Source organism: Solanum lycopersicum, chromosome 5 (genome assembly GCF_036512215.1).
Source record: "Solanum lycopersicum chromosome 5, SLM_r2.1".
NCBI lineage: Eukaryota > Viridiplantae > Streptophyta > Magnoliopsida > Solanales > Solanaceae > Solanum > Solanum lycopersicum.
Genome location: NC_090804.1, coordinates 6,784,392 through 6,811,260, shown reverse-complemented (window position 1 = coordinate 6,811,260; position 26,869 = coordinate 6,784,392). Strand labels below are relative to the sequence as shown.

The 26,869-nt window shown below is 31.3% G+C and overlaps 2 protein-coding genes across 3 annotated transcripts; one reads left to right on the top strand and one right to left on the bottom strand.

The window, feature by feature from the left end:
• Positions 1-229: 229 nt before the first annotated feature.
• Positions 230-6,631, top strand: LOC101244188 (pentatricopeptide repeat-containing protein). Of its 2 annotated transcripts, XM_010322630.4 has the most exons (6): positions 230-3,731; positions 4,008-4,492; positions 4,778-5,002; positions 5,136-5,158; positions 5,232-5,341; positions 6,070-6,631. In XM_010322630.4, the coding sequence occupies exon 1, from the start codon at positions 477-479 to the stop codon at positions 3,618-3,620; it is 3,144 nt and encodes a 1,047-aa protein (XP_010320932.2). In that variant the 5' UTR covers positions 230-476; the 3' UTR covers positions 3,621-3,731; positions 4,008-4,492; positions 4,778-5,002; positions 5,136-5,158; positions 5,232-5,341; positions 6,070-6,631. The 2 variants fall into 2 exon arrangements, with proteins under 2 accessions (XP_010320932.2, XP_004239478.2); XM_004239430.5 differs by having other exon boundaries at positions 5,136-5,341.
• Positions 6,632-17,473: 10,842 nt separating this feature from the next.
• Positions 17,474-25,790, bottom strand: LOC101265236 (glutamate--glyoxylate aminotransferase 2). Its single transcript, XM_004239073.5, has 14 exons — positions 25,413-25,790; positions 23,433-23,633; positions 22,826-22,891; positions 22,621-22,738; positions 21,969-22,050; positions 21,792-21,879; positions 21,485-21,643; positions 20,876-21,049; positions 20,651-20,782; positions 19,226-19,291; positions 19,047-19,111; positions 18,256-18,347; positions 18,023-18,179; positions 17,474-17,769 (listed from the first exon to the last, which is right to left on the bottom strand). The coding sequence occupies exons 2-14, from the start codon at positions 23,547-23,549 to the stop codon at positions 17,640-17,642; spliced, it is 1,446 nt and encodes a 481-aa protein (XP_004239121.1). The 5' UTR covers positions 23,550-23,633; positions 25,413-25,790; the 3' UTR covers positions 17,474-17,639.
• Positions 25,791-26,869: the final 1,079 nt, after the last annotated feature.

Here is a 26,869-nt window from a genome sequence, read left to right as displayed (position 1 = left end):
AGCTACTCACTTCGTTTATTTTTATTTATCATAATTTTTTTAAGAATCAAAGTATAAAATTTTTAATTATTACTTTATGTTATATTTTTTTGATCATATTACTATATTTTATAATTTTTAAATATTTAAATTTTTATTTAAAATATGAAATTAATATAATTTAGTTGTTCTTTCGGAGGTAATTGAATTAACTTTTAAAACATAATATAACAATTAAAAATGAGTCAAAATTGCGAGTAGGTTAGTGTTACATAACCAAATACAGGGTGGTGGAGCAAAAGCTCTGAACTCGACTCCGGTGGAAATGAGAGGCAAAGTTATGCAACACCACCAGTGAAACCTGATCGGAAAATTATTGAAGAAGAACTTGGCTGCATTAGGCTCTTCATCTTCGGTATTTGAACAGTATTTGCTCTTTGGTTTTCCATTTTTTTCTCAAATTAGTTCGCAAATCGTACTGTATAGAACTATAGGCCATGATTTTCTCTAAGATTTCTAACATTAGACCATTCTCTCTCGCCCTTGTTTCTCTATTGAAGAGTGGTTTCACTCCCACCGCTACTCAATTCAATCAATTCCTCTTCTTCCTTTCTAAATCCAAAAGATTCAAACTAATCATACATTTGGTGAAATCAAACCAATTCAAAGGAGATTCCAAGACACGCAGAATTTTCATAGAAGCGCTTGTCAAAGAGGATAAATATGATGAGGCAGTTCAGTGCTTGAAGGAGAAGAATACCCAGATGGAGAAACGCTTATTTGATTCATTAATTCAACCCCTCTGTAAAAGAAACCCCGAGAAGGCGCTTTCTATACTGCAGGATTGCTCAGTGAGTAATGGTGTTTTGCTTTCTTCGTACGCTTTTTCTTCATTGATTTACTGTCTATGTAGTCAGGGAAAGATGGATGAGGCAATTCAAGTGTTAGATTTGATGAACAATGAGAAAAATAAATACCCATTTGATAATTTTGTATGTAGTTGTGTGATTTCTGGGTTTTTGAGTGTTGGAAAGGCTGAACTTGCGGTTAAGTTCTTTGAGAATGCTGTGAGTTTAGGTTATTTGAAGCCCAATGTTGTTACTTGTACAGGACTATTAAGTGCTTATTGTAGGTTAGGAAGAATCGATGAGGTTTCGGATTTACTTGCTCAGATGCAGATATATGGATTAGAATTAGATGTTGTCTTTTACAGTAATTGGATTTATGGGTATTTTAGAGAAGGAGCAATTGAAGAGGCACTGTGCAGACACAGTGAGATGGTGTGTAGGAGAATTGAGTTAGATACAATAAGCTATACAATACTTATTGATGGGTTTTCAAAGGAGGGGCATGTGGAGAAAGCAGTTGGTTTCCTATACGCAATGAGAAAACGTGGTCTGCAACCTAATTTGGTTACTCTTACAGCAGTGATATTAGGATTTTGCAAGAAAGGGAAACTGAGTGAGGCATTTGCAGTGTTTAAGATTGTTGAAGATTTGCAGATTGAAGCGGATGAGTTTATCTATGCAGTGTTAATTGATGGTGTGTGCAGGAAGGGTGATATAGAACGCGCATTTGAGTTGCTCGGTGAAATGGAGAAGAAAGGCATAAAACCTAGTGTTGTCACGTACAACACCATTATTAATGGATTGTGCAAAGTAGGGAGGATGATTGAGGCAGATGACGTGTCTAAGGGAATCCCCGGAGATATTATCACATATAGTACGTTGTTACATGGTTATATGCAAGAAGAAAATTTCGCAGGAATGCTAGAAACAAAAAATCGAGTTGAAGCAGCTGATGTTTCTCTGGATATTACTATGTGCAACTTGCTTATAAAAGGCCTATTTATGATGGGATTGTTTGAGGATGCTCTTGCCATATATAAGAAAATATCAGACATGGGCTTGACTTCCAATTATGTTACTTACTGTACAATGATTGAAGGTTACTCTAAAGTAGGAATGCTAGATGAGGCACTTGAGATATTTGATGAATATCGGAAGGCATCTATAACTTCAGCTGCATGTTACAATTGCACCATTCAGGGGCTTTGTGAGAATGACATGCCGGACATGGCAGTTGAAGTATTTGTTGAACTAATAGATCGAGGTCTGCCTTTAAGTACAAGGATCTATATGATATTGATCAAAAAGATCTTTGGAGTTAAGGGTGCTGATGGAGTTGTAGATTTGTTTCAGAGATTGGGAAGAATTGAGCATGAAAATTTTGGTTTATTGTGTAACGATGCTGTCTCTTTCCTGTGCAACAAAGGATTATCAGAGGCTGCATTCGATCTATTAATGGTGATCCAAAGTAATGCTTTTGTACTAAGCAAGAACTCTTACTATCTTATAATGAGATCTCTTCTCTATGGTGGCAAAACCTTTTTGACTGGCCTCCTTTTGACAACATTCATAAAAAATTATGGGATGTTTGAGCTTAGAGAAAAGGAGATACTTGTGTACTTTCTTTGCATTAAAAATGTAGAAACAGCAGTTCGGTTTCTTGCTACTATGAAAGGTGACGTATCTAGGGTAACTTTTCCTGCTATAATTTTGAGGACACTGACAAAAGGTGGCCGATATCTGGATGCTTTTGACCTTGTTATGGGAGCGGGAGATAAGCTACCACTCTTGGATGTGGTTGACTACTCAATTGTTATTGACGGCCTTTGCAAAGGAGGACATATTGACAGGGCATTAGATCTCTGTAATTTTGCCAAGAATAAAGGAATTTCTTTCAATATTATAACCTATAACTCAGTTATCAATGGGTTGTGTCGTCAAGGGTGCGTGGTTGAAGCTTTTCGGTTATTCGATTCATTAGAAAAGAATAATATAGTTCCTTCTGAAATCACATATGGTATACTCATTAACACTTTATCAAAAGAAGGTCTTTTAGAAGATGCGACGAGGTTGTTTGAGGAAATGTCCCTGAAGGATCTTAGACCGAATACTCACATATACAATTCATTAATTGATGGATGCAGCAAGTCAGGTCAAGTCCAGGAAACTTTGAAGCTTCTTCTTGATTTGCAAGCTAAAGGCCTAACTCCAGATGAATTCACTGTCGGTGCAGTACTTAACAGCTATTGTCAGAAGGGTGACATGGAGGGAGCTCTTGGCTTCTTTTCTGAGTTCAAAATGAGAGGTACACTTCCTGATTTCTTGGGTTTCATGTACTTGGTGAGAGGCTTATGTGATAAAGGGAGGATGGAAGAATCTCGATGCATTTTGAGGGAGATGTTCCAATCAAAATCTGTCATTGATCTTCTTGATAGAGTTGAAAGTGAAATTGGAACAGAGTCAATTAGAAGTTTTCTTTCTCTGTTGTGTGAGCAAGGAAGCGTCCAAGAGGCAGTTAATATTCTCAATGAAGTGGTGACCATGTTTTTCCCTGTTAGAGAGAAGAGAGCCGATTCTAAAGACTCACCCTGCAAATACAAAATAGATATAGACTCCAGGTCATGTGAGAGTCGGAAATTGGTGAAGGCATCAAACAACTGTCATAGTCAAGACACTCAAATAACGCAGTTCCTCGACTTCAATTCTTATTATTCTTGTATTGCTTTATTGTGTGCAAAAGGGGAGTATGATAATGCCAATGAAGTGGCAAAAATTGTTACTGGTTTCACGTAGAGCTTATTTGTCTTTAGACAAAATTGACTAGCTTCTCTAGATATGGTCTGAGCACTTCTAGTGTTTCTTGCCGGAACAAAGAACCATGCAATCATACAAGAGCTCTATTGGGTATGTTTTCTTCTTGTTGAGTTATGCCTCAATATAATCTGCATGTTTTTATTGTGACTAGGTAATCAACTTGCAAACTCATATATCCATTTTTCACAAACAGTTCAAAATTATTTTTGTAACTTTGTAGTGGGAGTTTATTCTACTTAGAAAATACTATTTTTCTTTTGATTTCTTCTAATTATATAACATAACATTCCTTGCTGAGTTGCACTTTTTAGATCTAATTCAAGTATTTGAACTATGAGCCAACTACGAGTTTGATATCCAATGCAGGTGGAAAAAGAATTGGAAGCCTTACACCAAGAAGAGCAGATCTTGGCCTCTAAAGGCACCCAAGGGTGTGGCCTAGTGGTCAATGAAGTGGTTGAGAACCTTGAGCTCTCAGATTCAAAACTGAACGGAGACAAAAAACATTACGTGATTCTTCCCATCTCTCCTGGCCTTGGTGGACAGAGTTACTTGATACTTGTTGCTGGTGAGAGGTTTGAGGTATCCCGTGGAATTAGTCAAGGTGTGCGAAAGCTATCCCGGACACCATGGTCATAAAAAGAAAAGTCTTGGCCTCTAAATCTAGGTGTTAGGATACTGGCATGATGGATAAAGTAGTATTCTTTCTAAAGCAGAAGCACAGGGGAATTTTGACCTTCTTGCATAGGCCATTCAAGACTGTGGCAACTTTGTGGCATTTTATCTGCACTTTTGCAGACTATACATAAAGCTTTATTCGATGTCTAACTGTCATTCCAACTGTTATTGCGGTAATTTTACATGTAACATTTACAGTCTATATATAAAATTTGCACATGTCATTATTTGGTTATAAATTTCTTTCCCTCCTGCTTTCATCATTCAAAAGGTGAGTTGGGACAAGTATTTATTAGTTAAGGTAAAGCTTATTTCATTGTTGTTACTTGTAGCTCTTGTTGCAATATTAGTGAGATAGATGAGACTAGGACTCAGCGACCTAGCTTATTACATATTGTGTTACAGTGTTTGATGACATTGATAAATTAAACACCACTGTCTTTGCTATTATCCTACAGATTTTCGAGAGTGGGTTATATTTGGATTTCCCTTGGAAGACGGATTATTGCTTTATGGGTGTTCTGGTTATCTTGGTATCGAGGATTGGAGTGAAAGATGTTATGATTGCATGTGTCTAGGTGAATCTGGGAAATTTGCAAGACACCTTTCAAGCATTTTTACGAGTACTCAGCAGATGCAAAAAGACAAACCATGATTGCAATTTATATGAATATTTGACTGAGGTAATATTTGCAGCTATGAAAAGATTATTATGGCTTGTTCAATTGCATTCTACAAGGCTGCTGGTTATGTATCTTATTCAAATTTTTATATTTCCCTACTTACTAACTTCATCTTTCTAATTTTTTTTTTCAGGGAGAGAAGCGATTCTAGCCTGGGTTTTCTCTATTCCTTGGATGACATGATTGTTTTTCTTCATTTTTCTATCACTAATTATATGTATATTTTCAGGCTTCAAGCTAGCCCCTCCTTATGAGAAATAAGTGGTTGTTTTCCATCTGCAATTTTGTTTCGATATGTTGGGATTTTGGACGAATAGTATTGTTGTTACGGTATTGAAGGTAAGAATGTTATTCTCTTAATCCATAATGAGAGGACTTATCTGACATGGTTACTTGGCATAAATTAAAAAAATATGATTAACCGTGTTCCCAGAAGGAAGATACTTTATAGTAAGGGTGAGAACAACTGAAGTCCATACATACAAATTGATTACTCCTTGCGACTGTGATGGTGTTTGACTGCGCACATGGTTTTGAAACTTGTGTCTAATATAAGCTATATATATTTTTGTGGCTATAAATCATCTCATTAAGGTAGACTGAGAAGTCTAAAGTTAAATTCTTTCTAAATAGAAGTGTGTGATTTTTCTTTGGACCGATAAAAAAAGAAAGTGTTACATAAGTTGGGATGGTGGGAGTAGGTAGGGAGGACTTCCTTGTATCTCAAGGACATGTACTTCCATTTATTTACTGCAGAGGTCTTCGAAAACTGAGTGTTTAGTTCGCTGAAGCTTTTGTCTAATTCATTCATTTCTTATTGTGCTGTTTAGCCTAAAGATTGCTCAAGATGAGAGACAAAATTTTTGTTATTTTATTCCCTCCTTTTTGGTTACAGAGGTTCTTTAGAATTGCAAGATTGAGTATGTTTCTCTCTCTTTGCATTTTTTGTCGCGTATAGTTTAAAATTGTGACTTTCACCCTTGATTAGTCTTCTCGTCCACTCATTTTATATTGCGAATGAACTATTATCTCATTTGATTTTAATTTTGATTTTCTGCCCCTGGCAGGCAGACATGTAATTAACAGTTCTGTGGAGAAGTTAGTACTTGGGATTTGTTAAAGTGGATAGCAATCACTTGTTGAGAATGATTCTGATCTGTAGAAAGCACTTTGGTGGGGGACCTTCATGGATAGTAAGAGATTGCAGTCAGTTTGATAACGATGGAGTGACATTGCTTCTTTGGCTGGATAACTTGGATATGGTGCATACAACGCCCGATTTCTTCATTCTAGAATCCTCCATTCCTTCCCTAGGTCTTTCTACAAACCGTCTAGGTAATTTCCGCTATGCAAAGTTCATGATGCAGAAGCAGAACTCATTTGGTTCGTCCTATTGGTGCGACCCATCCAAACTAAGTATCTTCAAATACATGTGAGAACTTCAATGGATCTGTAATTGTCTTTTTTTTTGTCAGCCTATAGATAACAGAATAGATGCTTACAGTGATATGCTTTAGGGCACAAACAAGTTTTTTTTTTATAACTCAGGATTATCAACTACATGAACTGTCAGGATTATATGACCTTAAAAGGGGTCGTATGGTACAATGAAGGGATTAGTTTTGTCAAGTGTTTGATTCGTTGTTTTCCATTTAACCTTATGTTTGGTTTACAATTCTAGAATTAGCTTTTTCCTAATATACCCTTGAATTATTATGAGAATTTATATTTTATTTAATTTGTCAAGTTAAATATTAAAATATATTTTTTTAAAATAGTATTAATTTTGAGGCGTGACATGTCACCATAGAGATCCTTGATAGCACGATATATTTCTAATTTTTTTTGCTGGTCAAATATACCTTAAACTTAACATAGATTTAAGACTACTTAATTTGTTCAATTAAACAAATCTTATTTCTTATAAAATAAAAAATCAAGCGGTTAAACGGTGAACTACATTTTAAGAAAAAAATTAAAAAAACAACTCAATATAACAAATCAAACATGGAGACAAAAATTAATTTGTGAAATCATCAAATTACATAGAACAAATTTGGAGGATTTAAAAGAATATTTATAAATATTCTCATATAAATTTAAAAAGAGCATTAAATTACAAAAAAAAAAAAAGGAAAAAAGATTTAGGGATAGTTTAGTCATTTGGGGGTCTTATCCAAGGATTGTTAAACCTTGGATTAGTTATCCATACCTTTTCTAGGGATTAAATAAGACATTATATGACAATATTTTTATTGGACTACATTTTAATTCATGGACTATTTTAATTAACATCTGCTACCAAACGGGTCCTTAATAGTCATATTTTTTTCATATTGAAACAATCAAGTTAGGTAAATATACAAATTAAATATAGATTACTTTTACCTAGATCCACCCCCCCCCCCCCCTTTTCCGAGCCCAATTGTGATGGGAGTATTTCGCTCATAATTAAAGATCATAGATATGAGCTTTATGTATAAAATTTTTTTGTTGTCAGTGTCATCCCCTAATGAATTCTATAGTGTGAAAGTCAAATTTAATTGGTCTTTCAACGTCGACACAAAATATTGGAAGGAGAAAAAAAACACAGCATGCAAACCTTATCTATTAAGTTGAAGCTTCAGTCAAAGTCACCTGTTTATTCACCTTATCAAAGGTGTACTGATTTTTCCTACACCTTTTTCCACATTCAAACTTTTCTCTTAGCCTTTGCTATTATAGATAACATCACAATGGACTTTGAGCCTATAATGTGAGTTTCTCTTCTTCTTCTTTTCCTATAAAAATGAATATTTTAATAAAGTTTTCTCGTCAAATTATCTTAATAATTATTTTATTTTCCACCAATAATCATTGAGATAAAATATTTATTTAAAATGAAATTATTATCAAGGAAGTTTCTAATTTAAAAACAAAGTAAAGTCATGTCTAGGTAAATTATACTACTAATAGCTAGTTTATAATAGTTTTGTTTCAATGAGAAGTCTTTTGGAATACTAGGGTTAAAAAGACTTTAATTTTGATTGTGAATTGGGATATAGATATTTCAAGTTTTTAAAATAATATTTATATATTTGAAAACTATACATAAAGTATTACATAAATTGAGATAAAGCATGACGATCATATAAAATTCAAATTCTTCATAAAATAAAGACTTAATACATAAATATATTCTTCAACTTGATTTCAACTGAAATTTATGCTCCTAAGCGTGCACAAATAGATATTTAAACTTGCATAAAATTGAACAACAGACACATGTTGCACGCATCCTTCGTGACATTACACATGTAGGACCCACGTATAATACAAATTTTCACTCAGGATGCTACATAGGAGATCATAACTCTAATTATTTAATTTTATATAAATTTAAGTGTCTATTTAAGTACGTTCAAAATTAGAGGGCGTAACATTTATATATTACGTCTAAAATAAAAGAGTAAGTGGCTTTTTAATCTGTTGGATTGTCCTCTCATTTTCATTTTCACTTTTAAGAAAGAGCCAAGTTACTTTATCTTTTACATAGTTCATTTGAATTATTTCAGATGAATACTGCCACAAAAAAATCAATGACAATTATGCAATTGTGAATAATTAGATGTGTATAAAACAAAACAATTGTAAACAAAGTGGTCCTTAATTAGTATATAGTACTACATTAAAGTTCAATAATTGAGCTAGCTAACTGCACCCTATTAATTAATAATTACCACTTTCCACCATTTAGATGTTGTTGATTGGAAAAATGAGTTTATCTAAAATGTTGAATGTACCAATTAGTGAATAAAAATAAAAAAAATCAACTTTTCATGTACCACATACATATAACACCAAAAACATGTAATAAAATATATGTAAACGTACTTTTAAGGTATAAAATGGTATATTCTACCTGCCAATATTTTTTCATAATTATCTGAAAGTTTTGAAATTTGAAAATTTAATTCTAAGAATAAAATATTCAAGTTCGTACTATTACATATAGAATATTGTCTAAGGGATAAGAATTATAATTATAATAATCTTGATTTGTGTACTAGTTAAGGATTTGAGTTTATGTGTGAATATTCACATTCTTTAGCTAGTTAATATATGACTCGTTAGAGGATACTTTATTTTTTAATATAAATTTTTTCATAAAAATATAAATTTTAATTAGTAAGTGTCTCATACTTACTCTGATATAAAAGTCACTAATTCAAATAAGTTCATTGCTCGATTCAGAATACGATTAATTCATCTTAGGCTATGCATGAGCCATTAGTAGTTAAGTTCATTGCTCGATTTAGAATACTATTAATTCATCTTAGACTAAGCATGAGCCATTAGTAGTTTACTAGAGAAATTAAGTTATTAAGTATTCTTTTGCCACCAGTTAAAATCAGTGCCTTATTGATTGTGACCATGAGTGTTTTTACTTGGTATAAAATTAGGTATTTTTCTGGAGATATATAAGGTTTATCTTGAACTGTCATTCAAGCACAAATATCTTTATTTAAGAGAGTATTTCTAGAATAGAAAATTTAAAATAAATAAATATATCAAAACAAACAGAAAAAGAAAAGGAAAAATGCATAAGTATCCCAAACCTATATCGAAAATCTCAGAGACATACTTATACTATATTAAGGTCCTATTATCCCCTAAATTTATTTTATAAATTATTTTCTATTTCTTTTAGACCTACGTGACACTAGCTTGAAAAAAAAGTCAACACACGTTGGGCCCATAAGATAGTGTCATGTAGGCCGAAAAGGGATAGAAAATTATTTATAAAATAAGTTTAGGGGGTAATAGGACCTTAATATAGTATAAGTGTGTCTCTGATATTTCGAATATAAATTGAGGAATACTTGTGCATTTTCAGAAAACATTACTTTTGAAATTAGCAATTTTATAGAGTGTTCTTTTAATTTCCAAAACAAAATATTTAAGTTCTGAGTGCATTAGAACGATTATACTCTCTCCGTTAAACAATAATTTTTACTATACTATTTTAAAATGTTCAGCAATACTTATTCACTGTATAAAAATTAATAATTAATTTTACATTTAGTTTCAAAGTTATACATAGTTCCTAATTTGCCTTTATTATTAATTGTAGTAATTTTTTAGTTACATTTTTTAAAATATTGTATTTATTATATTCAAATTATGATATAATAAAATTATTCTTTATTTATAATTTATTTAAAATGTACAAAGTTAATAGTGGATACTATTGTTGGACAGATGAAGTAACTTATACTACTTTTTCTGTCCCTTATTACTTGTTCACTTTTGAATTGACACAATTATTAAGAAATCAATAATTGACATTATGAATTTATCATTTTACTCCTATGAATTATGAAGTGGATTAATTTAAAATTTAATATTTTCAAGAAGTTTGACTTTTCACAAAGTAATTAATTAATATAATAGGTCAAAAAAATTATCCTTTTTTGATTTATCAAAATAAGTTTATAATTAAAAAAATAAAAAAAAATACAAACAAATAATTAGAAACAGAGAAAATAATATTTATTGCTCAAAAATTGCATTAAAACTCATGAGATTTTACTAAAAACCTTGTGTATTAATAACCTCCAATATATGGAACTTCTATGCCAATTAAAAAGAAAAGTACCATTTTTTTCTTCAGAAAAAATATTATTGCCTATTCATTGGTTCAGATCCCAAAAATACTTTGTTTATTTACATTTGGTGTACACAAATTGACAAAGCCATATATTAGGTGAACTCCCCCTTGTGCATACATCACTTACATTTTTATATTATATTATCAAAAATTAAATGTATTCAACTTGATCCCTCTCAATATTCCCAATTTCCCAATTAATTTAACCAATGCTGTTTATTGTTCTTTTGTGATAAACATTCCATAAACCAATCAAAAAAAAAAATGAGGCTAGTATAGTATATAATTAATTTAGTAAGTACTATATTGTAGCATAGGTCTTTTGTTTATGTAAGCCTAAAGATATAAAGATACCAATTAAACTCTTAAAATATCAATCAAATTTCTCTCTCCAATAATATGGACTATATACACTATAATTAATAGCCTGAATTTTGAAGAACCAATTATAAAATGTGATAACAATAATCCGTATATGCTTTCTCTCTCAATTTACGTCATATTCTTTTCTTTTTAATTTATGTCAAAAAGCATATTGTTAAATTCTACAATTAGAAATAACTTCAAGTTAAATTTTACTTCTAACCAAAATGAAATTTACAGCTATACAAATAATCAACAAAAATTTTAGACATAAATTTCAAAAAAAATAATTAAATTTCATATCAAGTCAAACAATGTTATATAAATTGAAACGAAAAAAGTAATAGATTTCAAGAATTCATTAGAATTAGATTATATAATGCCAAAAGTTCCACGATATAATCAAATAAAAATGATAATTAAATTATTAACATCATTACTAATAAAATATATATATATATATATATATATATATATATATATATATATAACATGACAAAATCAATTTTACAAACCATCAATTGTGAAGAGATGGATAGTAGTATCCTTCCGCCTTCATAGATTTCGAGTTTGAGCCAGATAAAAATAAAGAAATTCTCAAAGAACATAAATATTTTCCTTTTTAATAAATTTTACGCGTTACAAATCTGAATTAATTGTATTGAAGTGAAGGTTGAAAAAACATGAATTTAATAGCATCTACTTAAGAAGTTCACCTAGGATTCTAATCCAATATGGCCCCTACTCCTTGATATGTAACATTGTCTTTTGGTTCCTAAATTCTTATGACAAAAAGAAAAAAAATCACACATTTCAAATTAAAGAAGGTTCCCACTATACATATATATATCCTAGCTAACACCTATATGAGTGACAGTCATTAATATAATTTGTTATGTGGGACACTAAACAAAGACTAAAGAAGATAATGACACATATATAGACTATAGTACATTCAAAGGTTTAATTACTCATGTTATGTTTACTGTATATATATGACTTAATTGGAACCTTTTGTAACATGTTTGTCATATATATATATAGTCAATCAACTTTAAAGCATCTTGTATTATAAAATGTTCCAAGCAACCAGCATCTAATACCTTGAGAGGGAAAAAAAAAAGTGAAAAAATGTGGGGTGGTAGGGTATTAATTTTACTCTTTATTCTTTACCATTAACTACTTTTTAACAAGTTTAAACATTGTAATAAATGTTTCTTTATTCAACTATGGGTTAATTTTACCAAAGATTTTTATGTGTAAATGCTAAAGGTTAAATTTAGTTTATTATCTCAAGTGCTTATTTTTTTATTCTTTTTGTTTTGGTTGATGAAAATTTTAATTCTATTGTTGTTATGTCTAGACATATAATATATAAAAATATTAAATACTCATTATATATTATAGAAATTGAACATGATTATTGCAACTGTTCATTTCTTAATTTTACAATCATAGTAAGTTAAACTATACTAATTGTGTAATAAATTTTTACATTAACGACATATATATATATATATATATCGATCCCATACCTAGATTGGATCGATTTGGACTTGTATTTCATGTATTTGATTTGGTTACCTTCATTTTAAAGTTTTAGATGAAGAAGAAGCAAAAATGAACAACAATTCTAGTATATAGTATTGTTATTTTTCTTTTGAATTGTTGCCAAAAATATGCATGGAGGAAAAGGCAACAAAAAAAAGTGAGTTATATTTTTTCCAGGAAACTGCAAAAATGTGGACCTATTTACAAACAAAATGAACTACATAAAGTTGTCATTTCTAAAGTGACAAATTAGGCATGTTTCACTTATTGATAGAAAAAATAAAATTAAATAGCTGACAAGCATTAAATGGTGACATAATTTTATGTTTGAATAACTAAAATATCCTTAAAATTGTTTATAAAATAAAATATAAATTAATGTGTTTAAATTGTGTAAACACCAATTCTGTAAGAAAAATTCACTATCAAATCATATTCTACAGGTAAAATCTTCCGTAAAAATTGATACTTTTAATCTTGAAAATAAAACAAATTATTAATTACAATAAAATAAGGTTATTTAATAGTGTAAAAATTCATTAAACTCTAAATTAATTATAAGTTATTCGTAAGAATGTGACGTAAATAGAGTGAAATACTGTTAGGGGGTTTGTGTTTTGTGAAAGATACATTAATATATAAAGTAGAAATCATAAATTAGAAGACATAGATAAGAAGTATATTCTACATTTAAACTTTTAAGTAAGATGATTACATATTTAACATAAACAAGTTCGAAATTTAAAAATAAAATGCAATAACTAGTGAAAATCCCATCTTATTTATTTATAGAGAAATCGTGTAGTACACATGAAATTGTGGAAACCAAACAAGATTAAAAGCTACTACCTAAGTAGTCTGAGTAAATTAACAAAGGGAGAACTTAAACCTAATCAAAATAGGAAAAGTAAAAGAAAAAAAAGAACAATTACACTAAGCTCCCGCTATGTGCGGGATCTAGAGAAGTGTCAGACTACATAAAAGGTCTATTATATGCAGTCTTGTCCTGTATTTCTGCAAAGAGCTGATTACACACCACATAAATGATCTATTGTATACAGTCTTATCTTGCATTTCTGCAAAATAGCTGAATTCACGGCTCGGTAAATAATTAATTTAAAGTGTGCATGCTCATAAAAACACTTTCCAAGTCTAATGGTGGATGAAAGAATTCCCTATTATTATTGTTACTACTACTATAGTCATGATGATTACACCTTGATGATGTTTTTCTCTTCTTAGGAGGTGGTGGACATGTTACATACTTTCTTGATAACTTTGATTCCTCATATGTTGGAGTTGTTGCAATCTCTTGTTCCTCTTCATCATCATCAACATGTTTGTTGTTCTTCCAATTCTTGGATGTTAATATAGGCTTCAATGGACTTCTCAATGTAATCATCCATCCTTTTTTGCCTTCTGATGACTCTAAAACATGATTTCCATCCTTTGATTTTTTAGAAATTAATCCCATTTTTCTCATGAAATATATTGTAAGAATCAAATTTTTTGAGGGGTAGGTATAAATAGAAGATGAAAAAGTGAAAAGAAGATAAGAGTATTACTTTTTATATTGGAAAGGGAATATATTCTCTCTTCTCTAACTAGTTGGAAAAATCTTGAAGAGAAAGGAATTAAGAAGAAGAAAAAGTAAGTACTCTTTGAGATTGATTTTTTTTTTTTTTTGGACAATAGAAGCTTTATTTAAAAGGAGAAGGAGGAAGAGGATGAGAATATTAAATGTAAGAGTGTGAGTTTGTATATATGTTTAAATAAATTAATGTTACCACTACTTTTTGTGTTACTTTTACATAATCTAAAGAAGCAAACAAAAAAACGAAATATATTCCCTCTTTTTAGTCAATCCCAAACGGATGATATATTTTTCATACTCTTTTCTGTATTTTTATTTATATATCACAATTTTAAAAAAATTAAAGTAAGTTTATTATTATATGTTCATTTAGTATTTTCTTGAGAGCAAGTTTTCAATAAACGATTATACATAGTAATCCTGATTAATAAGATTGACCAATAAATATTTAGTTTAGGTCATATTCATATTTCAAGGTTATAATAACTCTTAAGGGTAAAAGAGAGAGAACACTATTATTTATGTATTGATTTTGTAAAATGATCAGTATTAAAGAACATTTATTTCGAGTATAAATAGGAATAAACAAAGTATTAGTACTCCGTGTGTCTCACTTTATATGACTTATTTTTCTTTTTACTCAATATAAGAAAACAACACATCTTTATATTTAGTAACAATTTAAACTTTAAAATACTCTATTTTATTCTTAATAATATTATGACTTATTTTGAACCATAAATTTTGTAAAAAAAAGAATTTCTTTCTTTTATTAATCGGTATATAAGTTAAACTAATTTATATAAATTGAGACGGACGAACGTAATATATTATAGGTGTAGGTAGGAAGGGGGAAGGAAAAGAAGGAGTCGAGGAAACCGTGACTTAAACAAAAGCAAGAATAAAATTAAAGGGGTTTAAAGGCAAAAGGAGTGAATGTGCCCGTGAGAATTTACTGAACATGGCCAGTGAGTGAATAAAAAAAAGAATAATATAAAGTTTTTCTTTTTAAAATAAAAAATTATGATTTGATGATTTTTGGCTTTATTTAGATTCCTTAATTAGTGCCTATTTAATTTACTTTTTCTTTCGTTTTCAGCCGTCAAATTACGCCCTACTTTATTTACAAAGGACTTTTTCCATTATATTTGTGTTTCTACCTAAAAAATAAATATTTGAATTTAATAATTGAGATGCATATAAATTATTTAAATATTATTAAAATATATTTTACTTTTTTTGAATATCCTTTTTGTTTTCGTTAGCTTCTCTCCACTTCATGACTCCACTCCATTCTCTCTCTTTCTGTATATCTATATTTTTTTATTTTTTATGTTGTGTATTTTTATATTTTTGATATATGTGATATAAGAGCGGATGAATATAAATAGTACAAAAAAGCATAAAAAAATACAAATACAACTAGAGCAAATGGATATAGCTTCATACATTTTTTTCTCTTATCTTTATGCGTATCCAATACGACTTAAATATGTGCACGAATACAAGTAAATTTAGAGCAAATAAATATAAGTGACGTTAGAGGGAATGAATATAAATGGAAAAAATTAGAGCAAACAAATATAATCCCCCTCACCCCTTTTCTTTTATTGTTATTTGTAACTTCTATATAGTTTGGGATATATTCATGAATATAGCTTGTATTCATCGATATAATTTTTTATTAAATAATGCAACCTATAGTAAAGATAGATCAAGGTATTAATTTTATGGATTCTGATTTTAAAAATTTATGAATATTTCAAGTGTTAATAACTGTGTTTTAAACTTTATATTTATATCTAATGAATTTCTCAACACAAATCTATTATCTGAGAAAAATTTATAAAATTCGATCAAATTCATATCTAGTCTTCTAGTTCCATTCTTGATCTAAATGCACCTATGTATACAATGAATATGATTGTTTGATACCTCAAAACAAACTGTATGACATCTCAAACAATGATTATAAATTAATAGTACTCAAATTATAACACTACTATTTTTGAAATTTCTCGAACTTCAAATCTTGAGTCGATCTCTTAATTAAAAATTGGATTTGGACCGCTTAAACTTAATTTTGACTTTTGATCCAAATTTAAGAAGAATTCTACCTAGTGTTCAAAAATGTTGTGAAGAAATTAGGTCGAACATATTTATATTATATTATTAAATTTACAATAATTTTCCATGAAAAACAAACTCGAATTATTAAGGTTAATCTTTTGTTTTAGATTTAACAAAAATATCTCATTACATATATGATTTCAATTTCATCTCATATTCATTATCTTGGTAGAACTCAGTCTCGATTATATTAAAAAAAATAATCTTCACCAATAATGTTCTTTTTTTCTTAACAAAAGGAAATAAAAAGTCTGGGAAGGTACACGTGAAAGTTTGAGAACTTTACGTAGCTGCAATTTTAAAAATTGCATTACATATTTTGAACATAAATTTTAATATTTTAATAACAATTATATCTTTGTAAAATAAATTTATTCAACCAATTAATCCTTAAAAAGATGTTAGAAACTAAATTTGTTAGATTAATTTCATATTTCTAATGTCTTCCTTTTTCTAATTTCTTTTTATGTTAAAGTTTTTTTTTCCTCTTTTGAGTATCTTTATTTCTTGTTATCTTTTGAAACAAATACTTTTTTTTATATCGCTATATAATTTATGTTATTTTAATTTCAGAGATTTCCGCTTACGTTAACCTTATAACACTTTTTTTTGTGCTTTCAAATATTAGACTCACCTTCCTTATGTTCATAACTAAACTTATTTAAATGCATGCTTGAAAAGTTGGTGTGTCTCAATCATCAATTTATCAAATCAAACAATAATCAAGGTGCATGTAAAAATCATATCATACATGTCCATATTTTTTTTATAAATAAATATTTGTGATTACGTGTTACAAACTATTAAATATGTAATTTTATAATGATACAATTTTACTTTTTAATAATAATAGTTATTAGATATTCTTCGATAATACTCACATATGATATGGACAATCTCTCCACAAAGAGCTTTTACCCTTTTTTTCCTATAAAATTGAAAATCATGAATAATTGTACAAAATATAAATTTATGAGTCGTCTTATAATTAGAATTATAAACTTGAAATTTAATTCCTTGATTTTAAATACATACACTAATTTCATATCAAAACATCAAACTCAAAGCTCCAAATTACATGGTCAAACACCTACTTAAAATCAACAAAGTTTTAATATGATATGGTCTGATTTAAGTAAATTAAATGCAGAAGGGAAAAAAAGGAAATCTATAGACCACATGGTAAATCTAGCAAGTCATATATATATATATATATATAAACACATAAATGAAAGTTAAAAAGAGGGGAGAAGAGATCAAGTAGTGTACAATAATTTGTTTGTGAAAAAAGTTGCAGTAGTTGCAAGGTAAAAACATATACAATAAATACTCCAACCATCTTTTTTCTATTACATCCTGGAATAACCTTTGTGGTCTTCATATTTCTCCATGAATTCATCATTGAACTTTTTGAAACTTTCCATTATTGCTGGCATGTCTTCTTCAGCTGGCAAGATGGTTGTCCTTAGATGGAACACCCTACATTGTTCACAACCATACAATTAATCCCACAATAACCTATTTTAACGCGTTACAAAGTACTTGAGAGGAGAGGGAGATGGAAATGAACGCGTTACAATGTACTAACACTATAGGCGTTTCAACTGTCAACTACGCGGTAATACCAATATTAATCTAACTTCAGATAGGTGAGAGTCAGTGGAAATGCATATAAGGGCATTGAAAAGGTTTTGGAATGGAGGTAGCAATATGAATAGAATAAAAAACTCACCCTTCCTTTTGACCGAAACCTGAACCAGGGACGGTGGAGATGCCAGTTGCTTCCAACAGCCTCAGACAATAGAGAACATCAGGAGCTTTCCCAAGCTTATTTGCAGTCTCTATTGCTTTAGGAGGCAATCGTATTTGCGGGAAGGAATACATTGCACCTGAAAATATTTTCTCACAAAGTTAATGGGAGCTCATTTGGCTTTTCACTTAATAAAAAGCTAACCGGTGACTTGCCTTCTGTGAAATTACAAACAACATTTCTGCAGCTGTTGAAACCATCAGTCATCATGTGTGCCCTCTTCCTTAATGACTCGAGGATACCCTTACTGCAATCAGAATAAAGTTAATATTCATCATTAAAGAACCAGAGACTGTGGGGGCGTTTTATCACAGAAAATTATAAAAAGAGAGAAAAAGAAACTACGAGATTTATAAGTGAATTCAAATCCTTGATCACGGTAGAAAGATATTGATATAAATCCAGAAAAGTTCCGAAAAGAGAAGAAAAAAAGGATAAGACAGTGAATTAGGATTTAGATGTGTGGAGAAATGTCCTGTTCTGGGAGTTATGTTGGAGAAGAGTGCATTCTTTTAATAATGTTTAAACGACCACAAAAGTTCTAATGGTTTCGCTTATTTAAATATCTAATACTAATAGGTGACAAAGAATAGATGTATTTGTAGCTTTAAGCTTTCTTTCTTCTTCTTTGTTTTAATTACCGAGAAATTCCCAAGGGCCTGTAGCAGCACAAGATATGAAACTCGATAAATAATGAACCTACCGTTTTACCCTTCTCTACTTTAATATCAGGCTTTTATCTACTGCACGTTCGAAAATCGAACCTGTGATGTACGTTAAGCTTTCTTTTAACTCACTAGTTCAAAGATCGAAGATACTCAGTGACAAATATTTCCGAAGTCCATATCCAAAACCCCATCGAAAAGAAAAAAGTTCTTTCTTTTTGTCGCACCAATTTCTCACTTCTTAAAAAGAGTTGCAAGAATTTCATGGGCTAGTGTCATACCTCTCTCTGACATATTGGTCATATGAGATATCTCCAGGTTTAGGGGGGTTCACCATGAGCCCCATCTGTAAGTAAAAGAACAGGACATCACTAACTTGGTCGAATGGTATTGAAATATGATGTTCCTAATATGAAGTACATAATATTATCTCGGAAAAGACAAGTAAAAGTTGACTTACAAATATCTGTCCAGGTACATTTGGACTGAGTGAAATTGAAGCAACCTTGTATATTTCTTCAACAGCCTGGAACATCAAATGCGGAAAGGAAAGGTTTTGTCATAGGTAAATAAGAGTTCAATACCAGAAAAACTGTGTTAGGTGTATAAAGGCAAAAACCAAGAAAATTTTACATTGTGGACTATAAATTTCAATGTATCATAACATACACCATTGTTAATAGTTTTTAATTTTTAAAAAATGGACCTTGAACCTAACTCAACCGTAAAAGCTAGTTCAAGAAGTGAGGATTGCCCAAGACCACATAAGGAGTCCAATCTCCCATCCTCAACCGATGTGGGACGCAACAGCCTCCCCCTTCCCCTGCACGCCGAGGACTGGACATCTGGAGCGTGCACATTATGAGATGGGGGCTCAACATGTTGTAAACAATAATTGGGGAGACCCTGCCTCTGGTACCATGGTAAAGAAATGAACCTTGAGCCTAACTCAATCGGAAAAGTTAGCTCAAGGGGTGAGGATTGCCCCAGACGATCTAAAGAGTCCAATCTCCCTTCAAACAACCGATGATGGACTGAACAGTTTCTTAGAAAAAACTAAACTAAACTATATGAATAGTACGAAAAATGGTCCGCTTACAAGATCCAACCTAGATTTCTTTCAAATTATTCTAATCAACCGACGAACCTCTTCTCAATCATAACTAGTTATGGCTACTTGAATCATCTCTAATCTCTATCAACTCTGCCCTATTCAGGCCATTTTGGTAACAGTACTAGTAATTTCTATTTCAAGACATTGGTTTATCTAGATCCAGGGAAATCCTAATTATCAAACTTAACTTAACAGTGGCATACAAGTCTTTAACTAGAGTTTGAAAGCTCAGCTCTGCCCTATTCGGGCCATTTTGGTAACAGTACCAGTAATTTCTATTTCAAGACTTCGGGTTTATCTAGAGCCAAGGAAATTCTAATTATCAAACTTAACTTAACAGTGGCAGACAAGTCTTTAACTAAAGTTGAAAAGCTCGTGCCAAACACTGAACCTAACACAAAAGAAACAACAATAACTAAAGTCTTAATTCCAACTAGTTGATATCTCATATATGGATCATCTGTTCCCTTCCTGTTCTTTTTTTAGCCAATGTTCTTAGCTAATCCACAATCCACATTGGAGAATGTGTCTTTTAAGACTTCCCCAAAATGTGAAATAAGTCATTTATAAGCACTACAAAGAAAAGACTATTATAGCACCACTCCAATAAAACGTGTCATGAGATCACTATACTTTTCACTATCACTATTGGAGTTTTTCCAATTCAAACCATGACATACAATGTGGCACCGAGAATAAGCAATTCACAATAAGCAAGAACTACCAAATATATTCGTATCCCTACAGTTTTAATGGAAGCAAAATACAAACCTTGGGAGGAATGTTGGTCATCTCAAAGTATCCTCCACGCTGTCCACATTCACCCCAATATCCTTTGGAGACAGTGTGAAACGAGACAAGCTGAACCTCCTTGCTTAATGGTAGTCCCATATCCAATAAAACCTTCATATTTTCGTGAATAAAATAATGAGTATGTAGGATCTAAAAATACTGGTTGGCTTATAAATTCTTCAGGCAAAAACTTTGCACATGTACCTTTCTTGCACTTATGAAGGGGCGCTCATCTTGGTAAATGTTTTGCTGATAAACTTCGTCTCCAAGTAATACTAAATTTTCTTGGTGACAGAATTGAATAATTTGCTTAAGATTTGCCACACTAAGACATTGTCCAGTGGGATTTCCAGGGTTTATAATCACCATAGCTCGTACCTAGGCAGAAACAAAGAAACATATATGTACAGTTTAATGTTAGACATGCCTAATAAATGCAGAGGATCAGATACTTTAGGGCATTAAAAGCAAAAGAGTAATTCCGCTATTATTTGCAGACATATCTAAATGTGTCACATTAAGAAACCAGTCCCATTGACTAGCTTTTTAAGTTTTGCCAACTTCTGAAAATATTTGTAGTATTCAGCCCCACATGTGCTCTCTCTTTTATATTCCATTCTTTTTCTTCTCTTGGAGTTACTAGAGGGTCGAGGAGGGGGTTGTGGCTGAGGTTACAGACAAAGAAGGTTGAACGTCCAGCAAGCCTGATGTCGCTAATAAAACTGACTTTGGTGAATTATACTCGGAATTCACATAAACATGAGACCATATTTTTCTTAATGTAAATGGAAAGCAGAAGTTCAGCATACTCACAGTTATTCCCTTGTATCGTGCCTGTGCAACTGATTGGCGAAGGTCATTGATATCAAGACCCCAGTTTGCAGTCTCTTCAAGGTAGTAAGGAACAAGAGAACCCCCCAATAATTGTATTGAAGCTGAGTATAGTGGATACTGGGGAACAGGTACCAATATCTAGCAACAAATATGCACTCATTAAGAGTATGATAATGCATGTAAAAGATAAAAACCTGGAGTTATCTAAGTTAAAAACAAGATATATGAAAGGAGACGGAAAATATGAAGAGGAAAATCTTGCTATTCATATCAAATTATCAGTTACCCCATCACTTGGGCCGCGAATGATACTGTTCAAGATCTGCATCACTCCTTTGCTGGCACCATCTGTGAGAAATATGAGTTCTGGATCACTGTCAAACAAAATAACTAGATATCAGTTATATAATCAACTTTTGAGAACATCAAACCAGAGCAGGTAGAATGGAACGAGCAACCCAACCTTGGATATCCATCACGTCTCTCAATGAATTCTGCAACTTCTTTCCTTACACCAGGAATGCCTCGGGAGTCACTATAAGCACCTAATTACCGGCAAATATAGAATACATCATTCCCTCTCTAAGAATCACTGTCTCAAAACTGGGCCACAGTAATATGTGTTGCTTGCAATTGAGTGTCATAGCAAGAACACAGATCAGTAGTTAGTGATGGATAGAAAGTCAAGCTTCTGTAGTCTAATTTAGCTTTGTCCGCTGAGAAAGGATTAAATGCATAAGCTCAATTTCAACAGTTCACAAGTTAAATTGCACCAACTATCACCTCCCACCCCCTCCGATGGAATAATAAGTAAGTAGTCCTTTAGGATATAAGAAACTACAGAGACTGACTAGATCGTGATTTCACGAACATAATATAATGAAGAAACTATAAGCAGGAAATAAGAGTAAATGGTGAAGCAAAAATATAACATATCATTGAAACATTAAAAAAATGAAAAAAAAGAAAAAGAAATAACGTCTGACATAAAAGCAAAAACAAATTCTAGTTTGTGTATTTGCTCAGCCAAGGGCATAAAAGAAAGCCAGAAGGAAGAGAAACATGGCACAGGGACGTGCATATGTAACAATTAAAGGTTATTTGCGGAAGGATACCTAGACCTCCAGAAGTCATCCCAAGAAACTGTTTGGCTCTTGCAATTGCATCAGCAGGGAATATGAGTCCCACATTCGGATCATCCAGTAAAAATGGAGCTTGACAGAGAGCAATGACCTGAAATGAGTCCAGTATTTTTACATGTATCAAGTAACCATTTCTCAAGCATCATATAAAAACAGGCATTTTGCAACTGTTACAAACCTGGCGTGGAAATGTCAGTGGTTTCTGCCCAAGGGCATGGGGGTTACCAACATTGGTGAAGATGATCTGCAGAACAAGTGGAACAATGAGATAGTATATCAGCGCTCTGAATGAATTAAATGGTCTTCATTCAAACGATTCCTCAAAACATTAGGATCTACAAAAATAAGTCTCCTGGTCATAAGACATTAGGACTCTTGAATAGATTAATTACTATTATTGTGTAAGTTGTTTAACTGTAGCATCACATCATAAGAGTTTGTAGTATCTCAGGATTATTTAGATGAGGAATTTATAAATTTGTATGCATTTCATGGGATTCAAACAGGTTTTGGCAAAAATCTAGGCTCGATACGGATGACTGGTTCAATGCTTCAAATCTTTGCAAGCTGCCTAAAGTTGGCCTATAAATTCATGATGACAAAGTTTTGATAGACAGCAATTCCTCGTGCTTGTTGGAATATCAAACTATGAGTGACTCAGAGGGAAAATGGACCATAATACCTATTTTAAAAGTATCTAGTCAATTTCAGTACATGATAATCTATAAAATGTCACCAGGAGAATATTTTATAGGAAAAGACAAGAACAATTTGACAACTTATACCTTTTTGCCTTCCTTCTGAAGCTCAGAAGCTCGAAGGTACAGCTCACCTCTGACAGCATATTGGCACTTCTTGACATTTTCGTTCAGATTCTCATAGTCTAATGCCTTAGAAGACATTATAAGGAATTAAAATTTTCCTCTTAGTTAAAATTCCAAGCAAAGTGATGCCCGTACTGGCAATGTAGCACCTCGGCTCAAAACCTACAATTACATGAAGAAACTATAATCAGTAAAGGGAACAATGACTGCAAAGCAACAAAACATAGTGGCACCAAAAAACCAAAGAGAAATGTATTGGTAAATATGGATACGACATGTGGACAACTCGAAAACAGCACAACTCTAGGCAGCTCCAAGTCATCAAAGTTCGCTCCAGCAAGAGGTTAGAAATAACCTCGGAAGTCTGCTCCGAATCTATAACAAGCTTACCCTGAACTCGTCATGCCGCAGTAAGATAGTCTTATCCCACAATCAAACATTGGGTCAGTTGACAAATGTATGGATAGGATAAGCATCTAGACTTGCCAACTCAGGAATATACAGGATCCTCTACTGCGGGTACAAGTCAACAGTGGTGAATTTATAGCTAAATATGGGGCATATGAACCCGTGGTCTCGTCAACGTCGTAAAACTAGGTAATTAATGTATGTATTTTCTAAAACTGGTACGGTATTATTTGTTGGCACCCATGCTACAAGAAGGCTAAATGGTGCACTTGATTGCATGTTGAGTTATTTGCCTAAAGGAGGATTAATTCCCACTTTGTACATTTTTTTCTTTCTTTTTAAAGTGGTGCAACCATGTTTAGAAATCCTATGTTCGCCTCTACAAATCAGTATGAGTTACATACAGGATGTGTGTATAACGATCATAATGAGGACCGAAATATTAGGAATTAGCTATTCTGGTGTTGTGCTATAACAATATCCCTTATCCCCACTTGTATCTCATCTGATTTTTACGACTACTATTGCTTAAATTGTAACAAGCTATTGTGTTCTTACTCAGATACATTGTTCATTAGCTAAACCACGAGTTCCCAATAAAAATTCTCTTTCTCTCTTGCTATTTTATCATTTACACACTTCTCATTGTATGTCTTATATCATTTTAGTCAAGTTCATAATATCGGGAGGTTAACTATTAGTTAGATGATTCACTTGCCTTTGACACTACTCTATAAATATAATTGTTACATCTTTTTATCTATGATTGTAGCGCTCGAACCAGCTTTCGCACATCTTGACTAATTCTACGGAATACCTGTCACCTCCACCAACAGTAGATACCACCAAGTAACTCTATCCTCCAAGGATAGAACAAATGTGAAATCACCTAGTGTTTTTTGTTATTGGTCTGGGATTTGAACCTAAGACCTCATGGTTCTCCCCCTCACTAAATTTAATTGTTAATCTTTAATCCAGATTTTAGGTTAAACAAGAAAATACAACAAGATTAAGAATACAACTAGCTACTGTTCTGACCAAAACACTCAGCCCATTGATTATTATACCAACAACACTCTGATTTTAAAAAAAAAAACCAAATACAATCAAACATATTATACACAGGAAAAGTGCCAACCCAATTACATATAATGTGATTTGGTCAATCTTTCAGTAGGGTCATTCATGATTTCAACTACAACAGAAATCAAAAAAGAAAACTGCTAATCATAAAATCAACAGTGCAAATGACCACACACACCCCAAATCAAATTCTACATTAACAAATTATAAATCAAATTTAACAAATTCACGCTCGAGGATGTGGCCTAGTAATCAATAAAAATTGGACCGAAAGCATATTGTGGGCATATATTCACCACTACACAAAATCAAAAGACGACAAAAAACCCTCCATTACACACACATAGCAGATGAAAGAGAAAATCTATATATTATATCGATCCAATTAAAACACACAAAGAATATGCAGAATCAAAAAAAAGAAAGAAAAAAGGAATGGGCATGACTTACACAGTTAGGAGGCAAGTGTTGTGAGTCAGTTTGGTGAATGGTGAGTGAGAAGTTCAATTTATTTTTTATTGGGGTGTAAAGGAAAAGGGGATAATTATAGTATATTATTATTTGTATATGTGGCCAAGTGTGAAGACATAAATTCCAAGATGAAACCACAGCCACTGAACAGTTTGTAAAGATTGGATTAATGTGCAAAATTTGATTGAATCACAAATTTGGAGATAAAGCAAATAGTGGTGCTCCTTCAAACTATACAGTTGTGGTTTTGCTTCTTCATATCCACTCACAACATCACACTTTATTTTATTTTTTTAACTAAACTCAAAAAAGGACTAAAACTTCATAATCATAACAGGAAATATTATTGTACTATTTGAAATGGAATTTTAGTATACGTGTATTTAAGACAAAAAGGGAAAAAAATGAAGTGTTTTTTTAAAATTGATTTATTTGAGGTGTTTTTAAGTTAAAATTTTTTTTTATATAGTTTTGAAGTGTTTGAATAATGTTTTAAAAACTTATAAACACATTTTGAAAATTAAAATAATAAAAATAAATTTAAAATCCTAAATTATAAATTTTTTAACTTATAACTTTTTATTTTTAAGTTATAAGCCAAAAATCGATTCAAAATTGATTTTTCAGAATGTGGACACCAACTACATAGACTGGCACTATTTTACAAGTGCTTGTATTTGATTGAGCTTCCACACTTTGTTGTATTTTATTAGGTCCAAACATGTAAAATCTTCTTTTTTTTAGAGTTGTACATATCACGAATTAAAAACCTAACAAAAATAAGAGTAAAATTTGCGACTTTTATTTCATATTTTATTTGTGAAATTATACTTTGATAAGTTAGTATAGTGAAAAATGATTTTTGGAATGGGGATTCAACTTCCCCAATGTTGAAGCACTAGGACTTTGAATGCAATTATCTTGCAAGCCCATGTCAATATTGACTTAATTTTACAAGTTCTTTTCTCTTTTTTCCACTAGTAATTGTAACTTATGTATATTGATGATAGTTTAAAAATCATATTTCAAATTTAACACTTATATTCAAAATAATTATTAATGGGGGTGGACTAAGTAATCTAAAGTGAAAAACTATTCAAATTTCATCTTTTGAAAAAAATCTCTTGCCCCAAAAAGTGTACTTTATATTTATCGGGTCAAATTTGTAAAATAATAAATAATTAAAAAAAAGTTGGATAGAACTCTCAATAATTTCAAAAAGCAAATAACAATTATTCACTATAATTAATTATTGATACGTGAGATAATCCTAGGAAAGATTAAAAATTGATTTTTAAATAGTATCGTGTAAAAACAAATAAATAAGAAAAAAATGAAAAAGGCAAGGCGATAGTATATAGTATAATATCAAGGGACAAAGATCAAGTGATAGCAATCAAATGAACAATAAAAGTTAAACCTCTTTTGGAAATAAA

Bases quoted from the DNA above. Each gene is read 5' to 3' on its own strand.
- LOC101244188 (XM_010322630.4), top strand. From the start codon at position 477: ATGATTTTCTCTAAGATTTCTAACATTAGACCATTCTCTCTCGCCCTT.
- LOC101265236 (XM_004239073.5), bottom strand. From the start codon at position 23,549: ATGTCTTCTAAGGCATTAGACTATGAGAATCTGAACGAAAATGTCAAG. The intron at 22,892-23,432 runs GTATAAGTTGTC...CTTGTTCTGCAG, and splicing joins TTCAGAAGGAAGGCAAAAAG to ATCATCTTCACCAATGTTGG. The intron at 21,644-21,791 runs GTAACTGATAAT...ATTTGTTGCTAG, and splicing joins TTCGCGGCCCAAGTGATGGG to ATATTGGTACCTGTTCCCCA.